The sequence below is a fragment of the Silurus aristotelis genome, assembly GCF_946808225.1.
Source record: "Silurus aristotelis genome assembly, chromosome: 17".
Lineage (NCBI taxonomy): Eukaryota > Metazoa > Chordata > Actinopteri > Siluriformes > Siluridae > Silurus > Silurus aristotelis.
The window spans coordinates 23,312,244-23,336,127 of NC_139590.1; the positions used below are offsets into that span (position 1 = coordinate 23,312,244).

Genomic DNA, 23,884 nt, shown 5'->3' on the forward strand with positions numbered 1-23,884 from the left:
CTTTAAGCTGAGCTGCTAAACTGCAGTGAAGTTGTGATCTAATTACGCCCAGCAGCATGCATTCCAAAAGACAGGTAGCTCTTTTTTCATTAAGCGAGCAGAGACAGCAGATACATCATGTGGAGCGGATGCGATGGAAAATGGCTGCCTAACGGGGCGGGGAGTTGGCTGAGAGGCGGAACCGGAGGGTGATGGATTGGAGAGTTTGGTGCATCATGTGATACGTAAATAGGATCTCGCTTGGGAAAGAAAAAAATGCATCGGACACTCTGTAAATGCAAATAAACAGATATGCAGGCATATGCAAGCTTTTAGTGTTTTCCTTCGCCATAAATGACTGTAATTTCAGATTAAAACAACTCTTGTACATGTTTCGGTATCGGAATCTGTAATTGGACCATCAAACAAACATTCAGATGTTTGAGCTTTTTTTTTGGAGATCATTTTTGGAGCTCATAGTCCTAATTTTTACCGAATAAGCCTACTAATTCAAGTAGCAATGAATGTTCGAGAGATTAAAATAAAATCGGCCGGAGGTGTGGGTTTTAACCGAGGTTGAAATGGCCATGAAAAATGATTGCTGAGATACGAGCTGAGACCGAGTTACTATCCAGAGGTTAGGTAGAGCTTTCGTTAAATTATTCTCAGCATTATCCGTGGTACAGGGAGCTGTAAGATTGGATGGCCAGATGGTGTGCAATGAGAAGCGCCAAGCAAGGACTCTTGAGGTACGCCAGCAATTACCCGCCGTAGGACCATATACTTAAATAATGTGGTAGGGGGTTGTCAGGTTTAAATGCCTGAGAGGCATGCTGAGATCTCAGCTGATACTGAGCTTGAGCTATTGTTAGTCTATCAACAGTGTAGCTACAGTATAGTACAGAAAGCTGTATATTTTTAATGCCTTTATGGTCTACAATTAAAAGAAAAGACTGCGGTCATGTACTTTTATTAAGGTATCTGTGCTGAGTCATAGGTAGAACAATGTGTTGTCTTTGGTGTAGCAGTTACATAGGAAGCTGTGATATTGAGATCCTGAAGGTATGCTGGTAATTATCTACTGTAGGGTCACCCAGACTCAAGTCATCTGGGCCCAGTGGTTTTGATGGCAACCTTTTAAAGACTGCCCAGGATATTCTCTTAGTTTACTGGATAAGAACTGAGTACAAAGTAAGCTTAAAAACAGTGGTCTCAAATGTTTTCTGTGTAGCCCACAGCTCTGCAAATGTGGTCCTGGAGAAACACCTGAATTGATTTAATGGCGTTAATAGTTTATTCCGCACTCCAAAGTAGACATAAAAAATTTTTTTCCCATCACCAGAAAATTAAAATATCTTGGTTCACTTGAGGTGAGCTCCAGACCATCTTCAAGAGGCCCATTTCCAAAACAGCTTTTTACAGTTCAGAAAACAGACCAAACTCTCAGGCCACATGCCTCTAAACAAATGCAAATACAGACCCAGCTCAGACCTGAGTCTTGAACCTGCTTTGAATTTAGTACGTTATTCAATCTTAGTGAAGTTGCCGACTAGGGTTGCAAAATACCACGTATTTTTCAAGACTGAGAAATTTCCATGGGAATTAATGGGAATAAACTGGGAATTTACAAAATAGTAGTAGGATAATCTTTAAAAACAACCAGATTTAATGCAATTTCAGTTCAGTCATCAGTCACGTGCACACAGCACACTAAAATCCTGCACACAAAATAATTTTTACGTATAATAAGTTTTCACGTAAATCACACAAATATTATATACATTTACATTTAAAACTTCCTTTTGCTCTGTGTAAACTGTTGTCCACAAAATTATACTAACAATTAAATAAAAAATGTCATTTTAAAATTTTTATTAGTTGAATGCATGTCAGCTTATGACCAAACAAACATTTTATTTATGTTTGTATATAATACAGTTTATATACATTTCCCTCAATTTCTAATGAATTCCCATAAAATCCTGTTAAATTTTCAACTTGGGATATTTCCAAAATTCCCCAGATGAAGTTTCAATGGATAGTTTCTGGTAATTTTGCACCCCTTTGCCACCATGATCCTGGAGAACCACCTGACTTGCTCTCACACAGCAGCTTCATCTAAAGAAAGGGTGGTATGTAGCTGATTAGTCACGGTGGATGTGTGGGGAGAAAAAAAATCCATAAATACTGTACATGGGGTTCTCCAGAAGCAGGGTTAGAAATTTGTGCTCTAGAACAATGAAGAATAAAAAGAGCTTGTTAAAGTATCTGTCTTGAAACCGGATAATGGATCTGGTCCTATCGTTCTTTACTTTGGATTTACCCAAGCCATTACCCTGAATTGATTTAGTGTTGATGTCCAGGGGTTAGGAAATGGGCTGGATAGCAAGGAGGAGCTTCTGAAATGTAGACTTCAGTGAGAAACTAGTGTTTTGTCGAGTGTAGGAGGAGTGGGACGTTCCTCAGGAGACAAGGATGTGGGTAGTGGAGAGTGGAGGAAGGTGTTGCAAATGGAGAACAGTTAAAGTGTGTTTGTTGGGTTGCTGGTTGCATCCTGGTGTATAATTACATGTATCGTAAGGGCCAATGTTAATCAAAGTAAATTATTTGCACTTTTCTGAATTCATGTCTTGTTCAGGGTCACAAGGTTAATGAGGCAACATCAAAAGGACTTTAAGAACAGTCATAAATAAAGCATTATGAATACAAGGTGTTACAGTAGATTGTAGGTGTTGCAGCAATGTATTTATTTTCAGACTATTCCACCCAACCAGCGAATCGAGTCGAGAGAGAGAGAGAGAAATAGATTTTTTGTGTCTCAGAGGAAGTGAAGGTGGAGGAGGTGTGCAGGAGCTTTGAGGCTCTCTGGAGGAAGCGTGGAGAGAAAGATGTCATCGGGAAGCCTTCGGTTGACGCCACTGGCAGAGAAGCGGTGTAGGAGTGATTGATCAAGGTGTCATTCCTCTTTCCATTTAACATTAAAGCCATTTACATTGTAGAATGGAGCAGTTCTCCTAGCCATTAAAAATTAATCACAAGAAAGTTGTGCTGGAATATTGATCGTTCATCCGCTGGTCTTTCGGAAGAGAATATGCTGTCTCTGCAGTCACCTCAAAAATTTTCGCCTACATTCTTCATACCTTCGTTGACATTTCTCAGCAGGAGGAGTTTCCTGGGCTGCTCTTCTCACTGATGGTGAGAAGCACATCTGCATATGTGCACACAGCACAAATATTTCAGATATACAAAATAAAACCTTTCTTACTTTCATAAATAGCTTTCTTACTATAAGCTGTGCTGCAGCAGTCGACCCCAAAACAATCTTGAATTAAATTTTTATTTTGAAACAAATTTTCTTCTGGTCAGTTGACGATATTTGGTCAACCATCAGAATGTGCCAATTTGCCATTATCTTGAATTTTAATTGTGTGAGAGTCTTGTGTTCTGTTTATAGGCATTCTTTCAGTCATTTCTATTTCAGTGATGGTTCAATTTGTGCCCTCCTTTCTTACGAGCCAGTGTTTATGCAGAGATCTCGATATAGTTCTTCACTAACCTTTACTATGTTCTGAGCTAGCGACCTCACAGTAGCCCCCTCACAGTGATTGTTGGCCTCTCGTTGACTTTTCCCATAAGTCATCTTATTGTTCTTTCCCAGAGTTTTGAGGTATGACCTTTCCTAGGCATTGTCACGACGGTCTAATTCAGCTTCATTCAGTTCCTCATAATTGAACCACCAGCATCCGCCGGGACTTCCTAACGCTAAGCGTTGTTTTGTTTTTGCACTCTTTTCCCAATTTACGCCTTTTTGTTTTCATTTATGTCTAATGTCTCAGCAGTGCTCCTTAGTGTAAATTTCCCCAGCTGTCTTTCAGATTCACCGTGCGAATAATGAGCTCTTAGCCGTGAGAGTTTTATGCACTATAATGATTCACTGTAGTGTGAAAAATAAACCGCAGAACCCGATTTCACTGTAGAGCACATTGAGAGGTTCGAGAGTAATACAGTTTTTGTATACTGTGGGAAAATTCGACGACATAAAGTCCATCGTGAGCTTTGTAGCGAAATCTCAAGTTTCTTCTCGTGTCCTAAAACTAAAACGGTAGAAGGAAGTCTCCAGTGTCAGAGCTGTAACTTTAAGTCTTCTGTCAAGTTTTTTGGTTTTTTTAATGTCATAAGAGGAAAAAAAGAAAGACTGGTGAGCGAAGAGAGAGCTGGAAATGACACGTTTTTCATAGGACACAAGATTATATGTAACCATAAACAGATATTTAATATACGAAAATGGTTGTATCCAGTTTGCTGTAGTGTAAAAGAAATAAAACCGATCGGGATGTGCTGTTCTTCGAACTGCCCTCCTTCACACCACTCCATCATTAATTATTTTTCTATAACAGCACGTCAGCATGTAGTGTTTTTATATGGTATGTTCTTTTTGCTCGTTTTCATGAAGGGTGGCAAAGATTCTGTAGAATAAACTGATAAAAAGTAGAACAAATGTTTGTCTTAAAGTATTAAAAAAAACCGTACAAATTGAATATGGATGAAAGAACGTGTCTGGACAGCGAATCATCTTTTCTGCATCAATAATATACATTTCCTCAAAGCCACCAATCACCAACACCACCACCACCATCCCCCTTTCTCTTTCTTTCATTTCGCCCTGAATTCCAGCTCTGCATATTTCTCCGAAATCTGATTTTCCTCATGAGCTCGACACAACCAACAAGCTCGTTTTCCAAACAGCTCAATATTCCAACGATCTCACACTGATGTCATGTCTGAGGAGCAAAATCCGCTTCCGGCGTTTATTCCCCCCACCCGCTTTCCCTGCAGTCTAAAACCGAGTGTTACTGCGTCTGTGTTGCTTTAATTCTGTGTACTCCCAGGCAACAAATGAGGATATGAGGGTAGATGAGTCATTCGTCATTTTCCTACTAAATATTATGACAAGTTGATTGTGAGGTTGCGCCGAACGAGGCATAGGCGGCGTGTCACAACCCACTGATTCCAGCCATTAACGGTGTAGAAGCTGGGGGCTGAACGGTGCATGCGCTACACGCTTATATAACAGCTTTCCTCCGAGCCTTCATGCTGTCTTAAACTGACAAAGCCTATAGCGGGTGCACAGCTGAGCGCCGGCCTGAGCAAGTGCATTGTTTCTTATAATGAGGTCTCAAGCCTCTACTTCACAAGCTACATTCGTTATGGTTTTTTTTTTCCTCCTCGGCTCTCGACTCTGTCTTTAAATCCAGTTGCCTCGCTTTTCTCCACGACCCATTACAATTAAACAGTTTTTAACTCTTAGTATTCCTCTCCTTTAAACATTTTGGTATGCGACATCTCTCAAGGCGACAATAAATAATTATAATAACGATACTAATAAAAGAAATAGCTTCCATAGAAACTATTACAGACCGATTTTACAAGCATTTAATCATAGCAAGGAGATGTTTATTTACCATTCATGGAAGGAGTCTGCAGCGTTTCTTTCCGAATTCGCTACAGGATACAGATATTAGCTAGAAATCAAGTATTGCACCTTTAGGGTAAAGCAAACGCGCCAAAAATTGTGAAAGTTTGATGTTGTTTTTGATGGAATATGTTTATGACAACATTGCTGCAACCGGGTTTTCTCAGCAAAAAATATACAGCAATATCGGGATATATAAAATAAATAAACATTCCAAACCACAGTTTCCAAATAGATTTACACTCGTCCACAGGCCACAGTGTAAATCTGCTATATATTTATTATCACATATCATATTTTCCAGAGAATTTGTTCTAGTAAGAAATTTTAAAAAAAGGAAAACCCTTAAGTAACTGTTTTTTATTTTTATTATTATTATTATTATTTGTGGATTAATTTTTTTTTTTATTTGTTTGTTTGTTTGAATACAGTCTAGTCAGTAAACATAGACATCGTATACATTAAATTCCTCCACAATATCTGAAAAAAGGAAGAAAAACGGGGATGCCTATTTGTTCTTGAAAAAAAAAAAATCCTCCATCCCTAGACACGTTTTCTTTTTTTTTCTTGTTTTAACAGTGCTTAAAAAAAAAGTGCATTTCGTCTGGCTCTGAGCTCGCCTCTATTACCCAAGCAAAGCATTCCTTTATGAGACCATTAAACGAGCACATGCAATCCAAAATACTCATTAGAACTTAACCTTCTAAGTCCTGAAGTAGCGCTTTTATTATCCGGCCTGCAGAAACGGTCCCAGTCAGCAGTCCATCGCTCGCCCCCATCCATTCTCTTTTTTTTTTTTTTTTTTTTTTTTATGAGCCAGTACAATCAATAAAGAATGGTGTGGGAGAGTTTCATCCCGTTCAGAACATAATTTGTGTCAGAAATGTCTACTGTTCTGCAATGGCGTATTGACTTATTAAATAAAAGACGGGAAGGGAGGTTCTAAGTGGGAGTGCTGTGCTGGTGCAAGGGTTTTTTGTTGTTTTGTACGGGATATTAAGTTTTGGTTTTACGGTATTACGGTCGGTATTTTAACGCGGAGGCAATATTCCGACTTCTAATTAGACTCACACGCAAATGAAGTTAAAGTCGTTTCAGTGGTTCTTGTGGAATCTTGTGGGAGGAAAGTGTGCAGCCTTATAAGACAACGGATGTGGCGTGTCTTTTTTGAATTTTTTTATTTAGGTACTAAGGTTATAGGTGATTGAGTAATTTGAGGATCGATCAGATGCACCATGAAGAGGATCTAAAAAATAAAAAAAACACATGCAGGGATTTCCCTTCGACCCTGGACTGCAGAGACGGTTCTGTGGTCTGCTAATGGCGGTAAAGCATGTAGGAGTAAAAAATACTAGATAAACAGATGAATTATTTAATAACTAAACACATATGTACAGTATGGACTTGTTGTCTCCTGGTTGCTGCCAGGCCCTGGTGTGTTTTTGGTTATTTAGGTAGTCACACTTGCGTCCAAGAGAGTCAAGGTGAACTCATGCATTTATAATCAAATATATAGTGCGGAAAGTGAACTAACAATAAGTGCTGTGTTTCAGATTGCAGTTCAAATTTTCGATTTCGATTTTGTCTAGACGCAAGACAGAGGTGTAGTAATTAGAGTGTGTTTCGCTGCAAAATACGGACGTGATACACAAGCTATTCAAATATACTCTCCATATACAGTAGGTTTGCTTGAGTGATAGATTTTTTTACCACTATATACCCTTTATATAGTACCACAATAAACTATATACTTTTTGGTATATCTGCCCATGCATGGGTTGAAAACAAATCCATCAAAATAACTAAACAACAAAAGGATCACTGTTAATCCGATTCACACCTGACACATGGACTAACAGGTGTGAAAGCCCATTGAAAAGCCTTTGTCTTGACGCCATTCTCATGACATTACAGCTGAAACAAACCGTCTCCCCCTCTGTACCAGCATCAGCAGATCCGCTCGTAATTAACCACGCTTGCTTTTCACATTTTTTTCCTACCTGATGCAGGATGATATTTTCAGCTCCTCTACCACTTCTAAATGTGCACTTCTCTTCGATGCCATAAGGCTGAGGGAACAGCTAGAATGGTTGTGGCCTGCGGCGTGTTCGGGCTTGCGTGGGATGCCGCAGCGTTGCCGTGGCCGTCCGAAGCTCCTGTGTGCCCTCTGTAGGTTGGATTCGAATGCCAAGCCGAGCAGGCGGGGGAGATTAAAAAGGTCTCGCTGCAGCTCTGGCAGATTTGCTGAAGTGAGAGGCTGAAGTGAGCCGAGGCCATTGTTCTGCCCTTAATTGAGCCCCTATAGCCCTGGGGAAAGACGCTCCACAACCACGACCTCTCCACCAGCACTCTGCAGCCTCACTGCCTCCCAATGAACAAGGCAATAGTGTTTGTATAAGAAAGCGCAGACCATCTTGTGTGTTTTTTTTCCAGAGAAAAGATGGATGGGGATGAACAAAAAGCTTTTGTTTTGAGGGGCATCTTGTCAGACCGATTCATCAGAAATGCAACCAGTGCTCGAAATATGGCTGTTTTTTTAATGCAAGGTATCTGTTTATTTTGCGTGTTTGGCGTAAGACCTGTTACAAAGACACTGGGGACTCCTTCCAGGTGTTTAATAAACATCTCATTACAAATCAAATCCTTCATTAAAACCTTTTGTTATGGGAAATAAATCAACACCTGATGAATCACAAAGCAGAACTCAACAGCGATGTTTGAGAACGCTCATGTCTCATGGAAATGAATGCTTTTCTCAAAATTATGACTTCATATTATTACAATTTATTTGTCTCAGATTGGCTGGAGTTTTTGTTTGTAAATATTCATGCAAACATAAGGGGCTCTCAGGGTTTTTTTTATTTGGATGGTATTATGTGCTTAACTTCCAAAATAGGCGAATTGAAACAGGCTGAAGAGTGCTTGAGTCTTCATCATTTTAATGTTCCCCATCAAAAAAGAAAGGAATCCTTATGAAAACCATCCGATTTCAGTAGTGAACAAAGATCATATTTGAAACAATGCATAATGAAAGACTTTCACACATGTCCTAAGGGGTAAAATATTCCAAACCCTGATTCGTATGACTGAGGGATCCCACCCGGTTCTATCAGGGATGTTTCTTTAAAAATCAGCGTTTCGGTCGTGTTTCTTTTTGCATCCCGCTGAAACATAGTGCAAAATGATAACGGCCACCGGTGTGATATTTCTGTTTGCTCAACATAAGACCCTTCCCGCTGAGAACATTTTTAATGCAGACCCAGCTGCATGCAAACGAGCCAGCGCTCATTCTTCTCCTTGCCGAGGTACCGGATCAGTTCTATTATCTATTCATATGGACTCCCAGGGCTTTGAAGGGCACTTAATTAGTCTCCTCAGCGGTGACTGGATATTTGACCTTTAAAACTAAATTGAGTCTTTTACAATGGTTTCTCTTAGCTGGGCTTTCTAACATTATCATGTGTGTGTGTGTGTGTGTGTGTGTGTGTGTGTGTGTGTGTGTGTGTGTGTGTGTGTGTGTGTGTGTAAGAGAGAGAGAAAGAGGTGGGGGATATCAAGTGTGTGGGGGTGTGGTTATTCTTCATTTTTCTTCTTAAACATGATCAGCTTTAGTGGTTGGATCGGAGATTGACTTGAGAGTCTTCTTATAGTGGGATTCAGACTGTGTGTGTTTGTGTGTGTGTGTGTAGAGTAGGTGTGTATGCTGGAGCTTGTAATTTAAAAATGCTGATGTTGTGTGGAATATTTAGAGGAATTTGTAACCCAAAAGATTTACTGATGTTCATAACATGAATAGATATACTACATGTAAAGCTGTAAAACACTTAAAACACCATTAAACAACAACAATAATATCCAGGAGTAAAAGGATTATTATTATTATTATTATTTATTTATATTTTTTTTTATAATATAAGGTTATGCATGTATATATGTCAGAGGTTTGTACACACCTTTCCCTTCAGTAGTGTTTCTTTATTTGTATTTTCAACATTGTACTTTAATATTGAAGACATTCAAAGTATGAAAGAAGATGTATGAAATTATGAAGTAAAGAAAAACATGTTCAATAACTAAAATATATTTGATCTTTAAAATTTTTCAAAGTAGCCACTTTTTGCTTTGATGACAGCTTTGCACATTCTTGACATATGTGTGTGTGTGTGTGTGTGTGTGTGTATATATATATATATATGTGTGTAATACATCTGTCATGATGTCTGTGTATGCAACCTTTAGTTGTGGCAGTAAGAACTTTAATGTCGATGCTGCTGTGTTTTAAACTGTCACATGAACTGCTGTGAATCTGAATACGTCCTGACGTCCCAGCGTACCCCGCGCTAGCGGCAGATTTACGGAGTTGTCTCGGATGCGGCGTGACTGGCAGTGCGATTCATTGCTTAGCCTAAAAAGCTCTCGATGCACTTAAGGGGTTCCTACGGACGTAATGAATAAATGGGTGCTGTAAAATTGCAGCTTCCGGGAAAGCATATTATTCTCCTCACTGGTAACAGATCGCTCGCCTAGCAGCTCTAGACACCTCTCTAAACATTTTAACCGTTGATTAGATACAGATCTCCAAGTCACTGCCATCTTCACTGCGTCGCCCATTTCCGGTTTGAAACTTTTCCTCGAGAATGTTGTTCTCCATTTGAGTTGAAGCTATGGTTTGATCTCGTTTAGTCTTTTCTTTTTTTTTTTTGAAAGATGAGCTCCTTCCTCTGCGAAAGAGCATTAATGGCTCCAAAGCGTGATGCATTTTGGATGGCTTCTTAGTCACAGAATATGGTCCAGTGCCATCCTAATTATTTTAAAAGTTCTGCACGAGTCATTGGTCAGCATGACTGCTTAAAAAAATAGGATAATTAATTGAGGAAGGGGGGCAAATAAATCGTGAAGGCTCGCAGTTACTCTATGACAGCGCTCGTTTTTTAACTCCTCCTGAAGGCAGCCCCAGGCTTGAGTTACAGTTTTAGGCTTTTTGCCAGAATCTACTGGCTGCATCCGACATGGAATCCATGGAAAATCCCACCAGCTTCACAAAAGCCACCAACAGGAGTGATCTGTCAGACAAATTATGTTTGTCTGATAGCCTACTAGCATAAAAACTGTTTTTGATGAATGAATTCTCATGAATGAATAGTCCTTGATGTAAAAATAGTCGTTCATTTGCTTTGATTAAAAGCCACATTATCAGGAACAACTGTACACCTACGTGCTTATCTTTTGGTATTTTCATACACAAGAGTCTCTGAGGTTCACACAGAGTGGTGCAGAAAACAAAAAACATCCAAAAATATCTTGCTAAAAAAGAGATTTCGAGGAGAATGGTCAGACTGCTTCGAGTTGACAGGAAGGCTGAATGGGAACGCAAAACCAAAATAACATTTGTTTTCTTTTTTTTGTCAAATTGAGTATTCCCTCTATCTCTACTCTTACTGATTTCGACTGCATACACTTTAAATCATGAGCGTATTATGGACTAACATACAGCTGCTCAAGCTAATTAAGATAATTTATAACACTGCTCGTAAGCGAGACCTCTGCATCGACACCAGTCGTCTGTTTTGAAATGAGCGAATTACAATCAGAACCTGTAGTCATCACAAGGACGCGTGTTCACCACAACCGAAGTCTCAGCTGACTTGATGTATACAGATATATATTATTTTCTCCCTTGAGTGCTGTGTATGTAAGTGATAATTAACTATATCACATGTAAGTGATGGACACTAAAGATAAAGCGTAAACGTTTCCCAGTTCTCCAGATCGAGCACATACTGTAGCACAGTTTACTGTGGTCAAAAACCACTGCACAGGACAGAAAAATTATCCACATTACTGATTTTTGAAATTCGGATTCTGATTGGTTTCTACAATGTATTAATTTTTAAGGTCTTTATGTGTTGTTAATTGTAGAATAAATACACGAGGAGATTGAAAATTGTTGATATGCAGTGGAAAACCGTACCCAGGTACTATTACTTCCCAAAAATATGTAGTGTGAGTAGAGTAAAAGTACCTGTCGTAAATACTATTCGGAATACGAGCAAAAACGTGCCCTTTTAAACGCAGTAGTGAGTAGTGTTTTATGCTGTGAATGTTATTCCACGTTAACCCTGTAATTTACGTTATGACGGTACACTAAACAGTAATTCGATGCAGTGTCGCTACTCATTCATTCATTCAGAGTGAGATGTGGAATTACCTGCTCACAAAACTTATAATCGTCCCTTTTTTAATAAAGGAATTGATTTATTAAAGTGGCCAAGCATAACGTACAGTAGCATTTTTTTGCTGCTTTGTTGGCCCAGGAGTGGCAGCTGGTTGGTGATGGGATTTGAACTCATGACCTTCCGAGCCAAAGTCCAATTTCTTGAACACTGAGCTGCCACTTCCCCTTAATATATAGTTTACTCTTCTCTCACAAGAACACGGATCTTTCAGTTTCAAGAGCTCAAGTTACAGTAATACACTTTGTTTTTTTGCATTTTTATTTGTGTTTTTCTGTCATACGCAAATGGATTTCAACTAATGAACTTACACAGTCTAGCCACGCACGTGCTCGACACGTGATCAGCCGAGGATCACGTGTGAAAAACATGCTTAGGACATAATAATCCATGTAACCCCTTTTTTTTTTTTTTTTTTTGATAAATTAAACTGAAACTGAAACTTGCTTTTAGTACACACGCACTAGAAATATGAATTAATTCAATATATTAATATATAATAATAATAAAAAGATCATAATAATAAATGACCTGAACACGTCACATTCCTCTGTCACAATTTTGCCAGGGCGTCGTTTAATCGTGCGCGCGCCCGGGCCCACGAGCGCACGCGCGCGCCTCTCTGTCACGCGCACCCGAGCTCGCGCTCAGGGGAATCAGAGAGACCGTCGAGCTCAACCGCTTATTTCTAGATATTTATTTTATTTATATACATTTATTGTACGTAATAAAAACGGAGAACAAAAAAGTTAGAGGGAGAACAGAAACCTGAAATAGAGCGAAATCTCTGAGAAAAGGGGGAAAAACTCAACAGGTGTTGGGGTCAAAGGTCGCCATGTGGGTCTCTGAGGTAAATCTGTGTACACAGTAGAAATATAAATGGCGGTAAAATATATAAATACATTTATTTGTATATGCTTTTTACAATACTTGTGGATATTAAACAGCTAGAGACAGCACTAATTTTGGTCAATATTTACAAAATAATAAGAGTCTGTGAGTTTAAATGGCATTTCTAATGATTGTTCGTATTAACTACAGTTTACATACAGCATTTTCTGTGATAACTTCACACTTTCATATTGATTAAAGTCTTCTCCTCTGAAAACATTTAATAAGTTGATCGAAATGGTAATCTGGAATGATTGACAGCTGCGTAAGTGTTTTGAGGTATACCTGAATATCACCTGAAGTCCTTTGAAGCCCCGCCCCCTCGTCTCAGCTATCGTTAGTAATCTGTTGTTTGGTTTATTATTTATGTTTGCTATAACTATGCAGAACTTCTTTGAATTTGAGGCCCAAATTATTGATCTAATCATGTAACCTGAACACATAAATACATATAAGAAATTTGAAGATGAAAAAGTAGGTTCTCACCAGGATCACAGCTATCGATTATTTTAGTAAACGAATATTTTACCGATTATTCTATCGATTCATTGAGTAAACGGATAAAAAGTACTTTTTACCTCATCAAAGAGCAATAGTGAATATACAGGAGAAAATGAGACAGGTCTCTTAAAATCAACAATTTATTTGTTTCCTTATTAGAAAAGAATATCGGTGGAAAAAAAGTGAATAATAAAAATTATAATAAATATATAAAATGATATATCAAATTACTTTCAAAAAGGTAAATGCGCTGAACAGTGTTTTCTTTATGAGCCCAAGTCTTTTTCTTTGGCCTGAATCTTCTCCTCACCCCCTGTTTTCTCCCTGTTCCTCAATTTTCCATTGTGCAGCATCTTCTGTGTTTACTTGTGGAAACCCGTTTCTGCCACATAAATTAATTTTTTCTGCCTAATCCAGACTTGATATTTTTTTCTCCCAATTCTGACTTTATTTCTTTAGATTACGAGTTTTTTTCCGCAATTCTGACTTCTGATTTTTTTAAGCCACCTCTGTGGTGCCAGAAACCTTTACACGTTGAAAATGATATTGGCTACAATCAATAGATCGATCTGTTAAACAATGGATCAAGTCAAAATGGACTATTTTAGTCGTGGTTTCACAAACCGTAAGATCTTGTTATTTGAAAAATTGCATGGTTTTAAACTAAGCCTCCCTGGAGAACAATCTGTCTAACAATCAGCTCGGGAGGAGACGGAACAAGACAAATGAAGCAGAGGAGCCTCATTCATACACCAACAACTTTAAACTTCAGACCGACAACATGGTTACCGGTGGAGGCACCAGGAATTGATGCCCTAGGTATTCTAAATATCAGTGGTGCACAGTGAGGAAGTAAAAGTAATTCGTTAATATACTTAAGTAGGTTTTTTGTGTATCTGTACTGTATGCTGTTTAATTTGACATGAAAATAGTATGCATGTTGGATATAAATACTTTTGACTGTTCTGCGTTTGTTTAATTTGAAAGCCTGCAGTATGTCCCGGTGCATCATTGCCATTCCACAAGTTTTCACTTGTGGTCACTTCTCACGAGCGAGTGTTGCTGTGAAACATTGGCGTATTTGCATGTAGAATTGTAATTCAGCCCCACGCACCCTTATTGCCTGCAGGGCGAGATTGCGATCTGTTTAGTATAATTGAGAAACATGAGACAAGCGGATGAAAAATATTTTGCCCCGGCCATAAAACTCGCGCCGGGCCATGAGGACATATATCGACTGGATCCCAAACTCATCAGAAGATGGTTCAGCGGGGCTACTCGCATTAGTCGCGAGACGAAATTGAAAAATGCAATCAATGATCGGAGCGAACGTTCAGCGGTAATGATATCACATTGAGATAATCCAATAATTGAGAACCTGATGTATTCTCTATTGGTTTTTCACTGCTCGGTTCAGTCACAGTAAAGGATCGCGGTCTGGCAAGGACCTGAGGGGGACGCTCGGATCCTGATGCTCCCCTTGGGAATTGGAAGTTCAGAGCCTCAATTAAAAGACACGTCTCTACTCATTCCGTCTGTATGGAGACAAAGGTGTACGATGCGGATGGGGTCGAAACGCTTTTTTTTAAGTGGACCAAGGTACGTTTAGAACAAAATGTGGTAAAGTCATAAAAGTGAAACGGGTTCTTCAATCACACTATATGGGCTTTCAAAAGATAGCAATGAGCACTGTTGCCTAGAAATATTAAGTTTGCAAAATGTGTCAGATATTTCCTCTTAGCTGTAAAGTCAAAAGAAAAGAAAGAAGAAACACCAGAGAGGCATAATGTGAGTTACTCTTGCCATAATAAGGTTGATTATTTGAATAAAAGGTGAAAGATGTTTTGTTCCTCTTACATCCACATCCAGAGACATACCAGCTCTAGTTAAATCCCACTTCAGGAAGATGTTGGACTTTGCACTTTGAGGATAAACAACCTCTTAATCAAGACATAAAAAACATTCTACTGTACATATTCATTGAACAGTTAAAGATTTTAGCATGGAGGAGTCTATAATGATCGCAAATGCTTTAAGAGCGCCTGGTTCTACTGTAGAGGTCGACCTCTACTTTCTAATCGGTTTTGCCGATTAATTGGTGCCAATAGTTGATTGCTGGAACTATCAGCTCTCAAAAAAAAATTCACACCCATAGTTTTTCCTGGTTACGGTCTGCTTTCATTACAAGAACGGCCTCTAGAGGCGATTAGCTGATGCCACTTGCAGTTTGTTTTTACGCGCTGCACAGAGCGGGCTGCGTTATATATATTATTTATAATTTATTAATTATATAAATATCTCTATTAATGAATATATTTATATTTTCTTTAGCACATTTTTTTGTTGTTTTTTCAGCAAGTTCAGTAATATTTTACATGGTGTGTTATGTCTGTTTTGTTTTTTCCAAGTACGATCCAACCTAGATATCGGCATCGGTAATAAAATCATGCTCTTGGTGACACCGTGGTGATAGGATGGGTTCTCCTTTTGAGTCCGGTTCCTCTCAAGGTTTCTTCCTCATACCATCTAAGGGAGTTTTTAATTGCAAAGTCGTCCCAGGCTTCATGATCGAGGAAAAATACTGTACAAATCAGTCAAAATATAAGAGAATTTTGGTCACTTAATTTGAAAAGCTGCTTTAAGAAAATGTGGGTCGTGAAAAAAACGCTATAGAGACAAATAAAACTCTGAAACTGGAGACTCCATTCATAAAAGTTAAATAAACAGTACAATAATATCTATCATGATATATAAAGGAATAAAACCTTTGGTCATGCAGTGTGGCAGGTCTTCACAGCTTCTCCACACTGCTGCATCGTTTATCCGCATTGCATGTACTGTTACGTTCCTTACCTATAATGCAAACACAGAATGCGGATTTCCAGAACTCTGTATTCTGTAAAACCTCTTTTTTTAATTCGTCGCTTGGTTGGTGATTCATCATGTGCTTCTGTATGTAAAAGGCCACGTTGAGGAAATGCCAGTGCTTTCTCACTCAGCATTTCTGCCCGTGCACAGTTCAGTAATTAGCTTGCGTGCTGCTGTGCTATCTCTGAAACCTGTACATACACACACACACACACACACACACACACACACACACTATAAAGGCACAGCAGTCATGCTGGTCCGTGTATTGTAATATTGACGAGGAGTGTAAAAAGGCTTAGGATCTGGCCGTGTTCTCATAAGCTGAGTGCTGCGAAAGTGCACTGCAGCAGCCGCCACCGCATGGGGAATTGTGCTTGGTCAGCGCACTTTCCCTCCCTCTCTCTCGCTCTCTCTCTCTCTCTCTCTCTCTCTCTCTCTCTCTCTCTCTCTCTCTCTCTTTCTCACTATCCTTCTCTTTCCCCTTCCCTTCTCATCAAAGGTGGGGTTGCATAAATTAACCGTATCTTCAGCACACTCCCATTGCACATTTCTTCTTCCCTTAAAAACGATATTTGTCCACGCTAAAATGGCCGACGCAGGATCGCATTCCCTTGCACACACTTTTATGTGTTTTTAATGCAGCTCTTATAACCGTGTCTCTGTTTTACCGATTTATCAGCGGATTGATTTTCACTCGCACCACGGCTTTCCTTTGCCATTGTCTTCCCCTAACACCACCCCCCCCCACTACGTTTTTTTTTATTTGCACCATTCCGTCGTTCTCCAGCAGACCAGTTCAGTGCTCTCCACTGTGTCAGCTTAATAAGCCCATTCTGCTCGCCCGTGTCCCTTCGCCTGGAGTCAGCAGAGTTATCTGTGCTCTTTTTTTTCTTCTTCTTCTTCTTCTTCATTCTGCTCTTTTTCTGCATGGCTAAGATGCTCAGAAGCCACTGGAGGACGAAGGACTTGAATCCAAACCTCATTTTGCTCTTCATTTTATCTTCCTGGTTCAAAACTGATTTACAGGGGCCTATTTCTTTATTTTTGAATCCAATCAAATAAACCCTGTTTCTTTTTATTTTTTATTAACGAGTGCTTTGATTATATTAAAGATCGGCCACACGTCGATATTTCACTGGTAGGGATGAGGAGATGAAAGAAATCACAACAATGTCCCTAATTTATTAATTCTGACTCTCAGTGACACAAAGAATGTGGTCTGGTATTTAATCAGATCTTTTAGGCTACTAGATAATTTATACGGTTTATTATGTGAAAATACAATTGAAATTGTGTGGTAACAGATTCACAGTTTACAATTGGGTGACTGATTGACAGCTTTTTGAATTTGCTTTCACACTTTATTCAGTTCTTTCAATAAACGGCCGATGAATATTTCTCAGCTGAATTTGTTCTTGTAACGATTCGCTCTTTTAGATTGAACATACCAGCTGCTATATCGATTAGCTAATTCAACTTTTACAAATGAATTTGTTTAGTGACTGATCGATTAGTCATATTGACTCAATGACTGGCATTTCATAAATAAATTCACATATTGTATTGATTTTGCACATAAATGATAAATGCAAATGAATCAATAAATCAATAAATAAATGATTTGCAAATAAATTGCTATTTCATTTACTTTACGACATTTACAGTGACACGTCAACAGAATCCCGGTTCTCTGAGTTCTGAGTTGGTTCTGTTTTATTACAGATAAAATGCGGTACTACAGAAAAAAAACAAGAGTGTGGCCGGAGTGTGTTTCTAGTTGCTGAGAAAGAAAGAGTGTGAAAGAGAGTACAGGCGTGAATCTATCTTTCAGTAAGGTCTGAGAATGAAAAAGTAAAAAAGAAACAAAGCCTACAGAGGCCTCTTTTTTTTCCCTTTTCGCACCAAATTGTTCCATTTGTGCTCCCTCCGTCCTTTTTCCTCTCGATTTCCTGTGGAAAGAGTCATTACCGAACGAGAGTCTCCGCGGTGCTGTTTGAAGCTGCGCCGTTTCCTGTGAGCGATTGCTGCAGCTTCAAGCACCTTAAATTGGTCAAGTGCTCAAGCAATTTACACTCGATATTGACACTGCGCTTTAAAAGTAATACATAAAGAGAGGACAAATATGAGCAGTGGTTAAGGGCCTGCTGTAAAGCAGTCGATACAGCAGAGCTCTACACTGACAACTAGTGGCTACAGTGTACAATGTGAAAAACGCAAACAAACTGGTTACACATGTATGTGTCATTGTAGTTTATTGGGGTAACAGACTGAGTGAAAGTTCACTATACAGTGGTAGAGGCGATAAGCGTAGGCGGAGGGAAAACTCGTTTTTTTACTATCACTACTGTACACTACGTATCCCTAAACTTTAAATTTTTTACTTTTTCTTCTTTGCTTATCTTAATTTTCGTCACAATCTTCGCTTTCTGGCTTCGCTTCGCCGTCTAGCAGCAGCGTCTCAACCTCGTACCTCAATTTTGTTGCTCGCGCAACAAAGCAAAAAAATGTATCGAGTGACGACTCGTACATTAATGCACTCGTAGGTCAAGGTACCACTGTATTTCTGCTGCTTGTGTTGGGTATAAATTCATACAAGCAAATAGCAGCTGTAATCCTTCTTCATCTTCATCTTACTGCTATCACTAAAAATAAATAGCTAAATAATTTGGATTATTCTGATCAATCCTAGATGTTCCTCCAAATTTTCATCTAAGATGTATATTCTTTAAGTTCTGTATCAAATCGGACACCTAACATGAACATCATTATTTAATTGATTACCATTTTTTTGCCCCTTATTTGTTCCTAATGAGGCGATCATGAGACATCTTTTGAACTATGAGAAAACATGATTTACATTTTGGTACAAGACATTGACTTGTTTTGTCTTAATGTTAGTATCATCAAGATTTTTCCTTCCATTGTGTGTGTGTGTGTGTGTGTGTGTGTGTGTGTGTGTGTGTGTGTGTGTGTGTGTGTTAATCCTCACACCGGGTGTTTCCTGCAGTCCGGGAATGATAAAATCTCATTCCCGAGCACTCTGAAACCGGACTAATGGCCGACACGTGCGCTGAGCTAAGAGTGGAAAGTGAAACTGTTAATGATGTTACAGACAGAGCGAGTCAGTTACACGCCTAGTGGAGTTTTAGAGACGGAGAAAATGACGTGAAGGCGTGAGGAGTGTATCCTGTGTCTAGTAATGACAGTAATTAAAAAGGTGTTTAATGTGTCGAGCAAAATAAATAAAATCATTTTGTAATTTTGCAACATGCGCACAAAGGATTTAAAAAAACAAAGCATCCAACAGGATGTTTAAAAATGTGTGGAAGGAGTCTCCAATGTCAGTCAGAAGTAATAAAACACAGTAGCATCTGGTTATCTGGATCAATATCAGGCTGTTTGTGTGAATCCCGGGTTCACTATGGCATGTGGAATGGACCTGCACTGTGATGCATTTCCCGCCGTTGTCCTCCTTCCCGGTGGAATTGTGCGATTTCTCCCACTGGCATGGAAACAACTGTCTTGCCTTTTATTATGCATTTTTCCCCTTGCATGGCTCTACAGAATCTGACAGATCTCATTTTCCTGCTCCTCGGCCTGCTCTGTTTGATTGACTTGTAATTACTCACTGTGTGTGTGTGTGTGTGTGTGTGTTGGGGAGGTATTTTTGGGTGTGCGGAAGTTGGGGGGTGGAGGGGTGGGGGTATCTACAGTATTTGGTGTGTGTAATGTGTTACTATAATTTGTGTGTCTCTTTTGACAGATTCCAGGCCAGCAAATGAGTTGTGATGCCAACCAGCTCAGGGTAAGTGACGCTGCAATGTTTGTGTGTGTGTGTGTGTGTGTGTGTGTGTGTGTGTGTGTGTGTGTGTGAGTGTGAGTGTGTGTGTGTGTGTGTGTGTGTGTGTCAGCTTATCTGCATTTATTTGTGTTCTTTTTTTTTATTTTTATGCCTGCATTACCCTCGACTGATATTCTCTCTGTTCCGGTTATGGATTATTAAATCAAACACACTCAATTAATCAGTTTGATGGAAAAAAAAGAGAAAAAACTTGTGTTGGTGAATTTTTGTGTTTTGTTTTATTTTATTTATTTATGTTTTGCTTGAAGGTCTGACCGGTCGAAAGTTTATTCGTAGGTTGAAGAAAGTGGTTTAAGTGATACCACGACCCCTCTCTCAATGTCCATGTTTTATACCTGTTCATATTTATTGGCACCCCTATTTTCATATAGAGGAAAAGCTGCCTTTTTTTTATTCCCAGTGATGCACTTTGAAATTAGAATTGGCACTGTGTATATGTGTATTCAGACTGAAAATGGACATGTGAGTATGCTCAAAAAAAATGGAAAGTTACAATGAATCGTAGCTCATACAATTCGTTCTGTTTCTCAAAATATAAAAAAGTAGTAGTAATTAATGAGAATGACATGCGTTATGATGCTGATTTTGCGATATTGTGGTCGTGTGTCTCCCAGCAACTGCAAATGTGCAAATTTTTTTACACACAAGTGAAAAATGTTATCTAAAGCTGTTTCCCCAAATATCGTATTCCGTTACATACCGGTTCTTCGAAGCTCTGCGGAGTGAGTGAAGGTATGGAGCAGGAGATGAATCGTACAGTACATATGGGAGAGATTTTTGTAACATTCTGTTCCTCCAAACCTCTCTGTAATTTATCATGGTTTGTTGAGGGATTTTGAGTCTGAACGCCATGGGATGATTAATGTGTCTGATGCTGGCGCTCATACGCCGTGATCATTCTAATTCCTGCAGCCTGCGCTGGCTTGTTTATTTGCTTTTAATGATCTGAACTTTCTGGAAATTAGAGCGGGCAAGCGGATCAGGAAGATCACAAATGGGCTTTTTATTCGCAACCAATCCTCTCCAGCAAATCGGAAAAGCAAAAAAAAAACAACCTGGACAAATCATTTCTCACCTTTATCGAGCCTTTTGGTCGGCCCTCCAGAGGTTTAACACTGTGTCACAATGTCTCGGGTTCGCTCGCACCTTGCCACGGATCAACACGATCAATAGTCGTGATTGGGATATGACGCTCAGACACGCCGTCCAATTAAGCTGAGAGCTATGCAGTCTCGGTAATGAGCCGTCCTTTCTGCTTGCAATTTCATAATTGCTGCCCCTTTTCCTTCAGACGCCTGCTGCCGGATCGACGCTTACGGTCACTTTTCTACTTACTGTGATGTGCTCGGGTTTTACAGGCCACTACAGGTTAAGTGCTTCTCGGGAAGGAAACACAAACAACATTCACCTTCTCTGTAGGGACCATCAGGTTATAAGGAATCATGCTTTAAGCGTTAAAATCTCGTCCGTATCATTTTTCAACAAACTCCGATTACAGAGTAATAACCAGCTAACAAAATTCCACCCTTGAAAGTGTTTTATTTCTAAAAATGCTTTTACATGTAGCTTTACAAGAATACAGATCTAGATTTAGATTCTTTTTTAAAAAGCTTTTCTAGACCATGGTGAGGAAGAACCATGAAAGGAAAAATAATCATGAAGAGGAACCAGACCCAGAAAGTGAGATATATATATATATGTCATTACAGCATAAATGTGTACAAGAGTGAAGAGAAAACAACACTGAACGCTGAACCTTATGAAAACAGTAGTCTGTGTGGTTTAATTGAAGCAAGCAACAGTGTCAGAGAGTGCCGTAAGTGATAGGTGTTGTCTACTATAGAACATGGAACATCTGTAATTAGTGCGATTAGTACTGTTGTGGTGCATTGTGTAGATAAGAACTGCTCTTGTGTACACCTATTCCTGCACAATCACATGCTGTGCATCCAAACAATAATCAAGCTGAAATATCGCCGTACTGATTTTGTACGCTGTTTTGATGATTTTTAACGTTTATGCATTTGGCATGTGTTCTTCTCAAATGTTAGTTATAACTATCTCATTCATAAAACTGAGCAGTTGAGAGTTAAGGGCCTTGCTCAGGGGCCCAGCAGTGTCAGCCTGGTGGTGGAATTTAAAACCACAACCTTCTAAACCAAGGTCAAACATTAGCAAATGGAGCAAAATTCTGGGCGTCACAGAGCTTCAGGATGGAAATGATGAAAAAAAAACCAAACAACTAAATTGAATTTGACTTGGTGCCAAAATCCATCTTATGTAACTAAGCTTTGTTTTCACAATATGCAAGTATATGGAGTAAATTGATCTGCTTTAATGGTTTAGAAATGACTCTTCCTATTGATGCTTCTCGGAAATAATCATCTTTATCTCCTAAAAACACTCTTTTTCCATGTTATGTATGATATTCACCATTAGTTTTGTAATAATGATGAAAGAACACTCCTTTCGCAGCCCTGACCTCACCTCACACTCACACCTTCACCATCTACAGCTTTCCATACCAGCTGACGCTTCAGAAATCCGGCGCCATGAGACCGGATTGCTGAAAGTGTTCAATGCTCCGTAGAGGGGCTGCGATGGTGATCTCCCGCAATCTTTGCCCAGTCTTAAATTAAGCACCCTTATCCCTGAGGTTAATCTTGGGATCAGTCAATAACTCTCTCTCTCCAACTTCCTCGCTCCGTATTAGTTTGTTCGAGCTCTGATGTCTGATGTGAAGCCGATGCAAGTGCACGGATATTTCCAGTTGCTCCTAACTATGAAATAACTTAAGACAAAAACAGAGATTGTTGCATCAGTTTGCAATATCCTGTCCTGTCCGGTTCTATTTCCGAACGTATATTTCCATTCCCTCGTCCTCACGAGGTTTCTACCAGATGCCAGAGGGAACGGTGTTGGGATTGAAGTGGCTTCGTGACCACGAGCTGAAGCGGAGTAATAAGTGAAGGAGTCGCGATGTTTGTTCGTCGGATTTACGCGTGAAAGAATGGCGTGGCAGTACTGATTCGGTGTCAGTAGATGGCTGTAGGAAAGTCCAAGAACGAGAGAGCGAGTGCGTCAGAGGCAGAGGCAGACGAGCGGGAAGGCCTTGGCATCCTAAAAGAGGAGAAAAGAGAGAGAGAGAGAGAGAGAGAGAGAGAGAGAGAGAGAGAGAGAGAGAGAGAGAAAGAGTCTAGGCAGAAGTCAGGTGTGTTTAACACAGACTACAGCTTTTTTTTCTTTTTTGCACAGCACATTTGAGCCTGGAGTGTGTTTTCTCTAGCCTTTTGTATTCAGATGGCAGGTTACATGTAAAAACCATCACATTGAACATAAGATAAAATCTAGATAGAAAAAAATTATAATTTTATTTTTGTAAGTTAAGGCATCATCGTCTTGGCGTTTGCTCCTCACACCATCTTCTGCACTGCCTGTTTTTCCTCCAGCAGTGTGTGTGTGTGTGTGTGTGTGTGTGTGTGTGTGTGTGTGTGTGTGCGTATTGGAAAAGCCTCTCACCATCACCCCACCCCTCCCTGTCCACCCCCGCCTCTCTCTCTCTCTCTCTCTCTCTCTCTCTCTCTCTCTCTCTCTCTCTCTCTCTCTCTCTCTCTCTCTCTTTCTTTCTCTATCTCTCTCTCTCTCTCTCTCTCTCTCTCTCTCTCTCTCTCTCTCTCTCTCTCTCTCTCTCTTTCTTTCTCTATCTATCTCTCTCTCTCTCTCTCTCTCTCTCTCTCTCTCTCTCTCTCTCTCTCTCTCTTTCTTTCTCTCTCTCTCTCTCTCCCTCTCTCTCTCTCTCTCTCTCTCTCTCTCTCTCTGTCTCTCGTTCTCTCTGTTACTTTGCAAGGGCACTTTTGCCGGACTTCCTCTGCGCACGGATCTTCTCATTAAACGCTCATGTCAAGATTTGTTGCCCGAGCTACGGATTGTGAGCGCGAGAGCGAGAGTCAGACCGATACACAGTGAAGGAAAAAAAACCCAAAAAAAACACCGCCACCAAGAGATCTACTAGAAGCATCTTTTTTTTGTTTTTCTTCTCCCTCGGTGAAGATCACGTTCCTTCTTTTTTTTTCT

At 39.6% G+C, this 23,884-nt stretch overlaps 1 protein-coding gene across 7 annotated transcripts in view; it reads left to right on the forward strand.

Annotated features, from left to right (window-relative positions):
• The window catches only part of rbfox1 (RNA binding fox-1 homolog 1), a 271,780-nt gene that overhangs the window by 82,170 nt on the left and 165,726 nt on the right, over positions 1 to 23,884 (forward strand). For 6 of the 7 annotated variants that reach the window (XM_083566556.1, XM_083566540.1, XM_083566552.1 and 3 more), the window contains exon 2: positions 19,712 to 19,753. In XM_083566556.1, coding sequence (XP_083422682.1) covers positions 19,727 to 19,753 — 27 coding nt within the window. In that variant the 5' untranslated portion in view covers positions 19,712 to 19,726. Of the gene's footprint in view, positions 1 to 12,405; positions 12,536 to 19,711; positions 19,754 to 23,884 lie in introns of those variants that run through there. The other variant, XM_083566553.1, reaches the window with a different exon arrangement.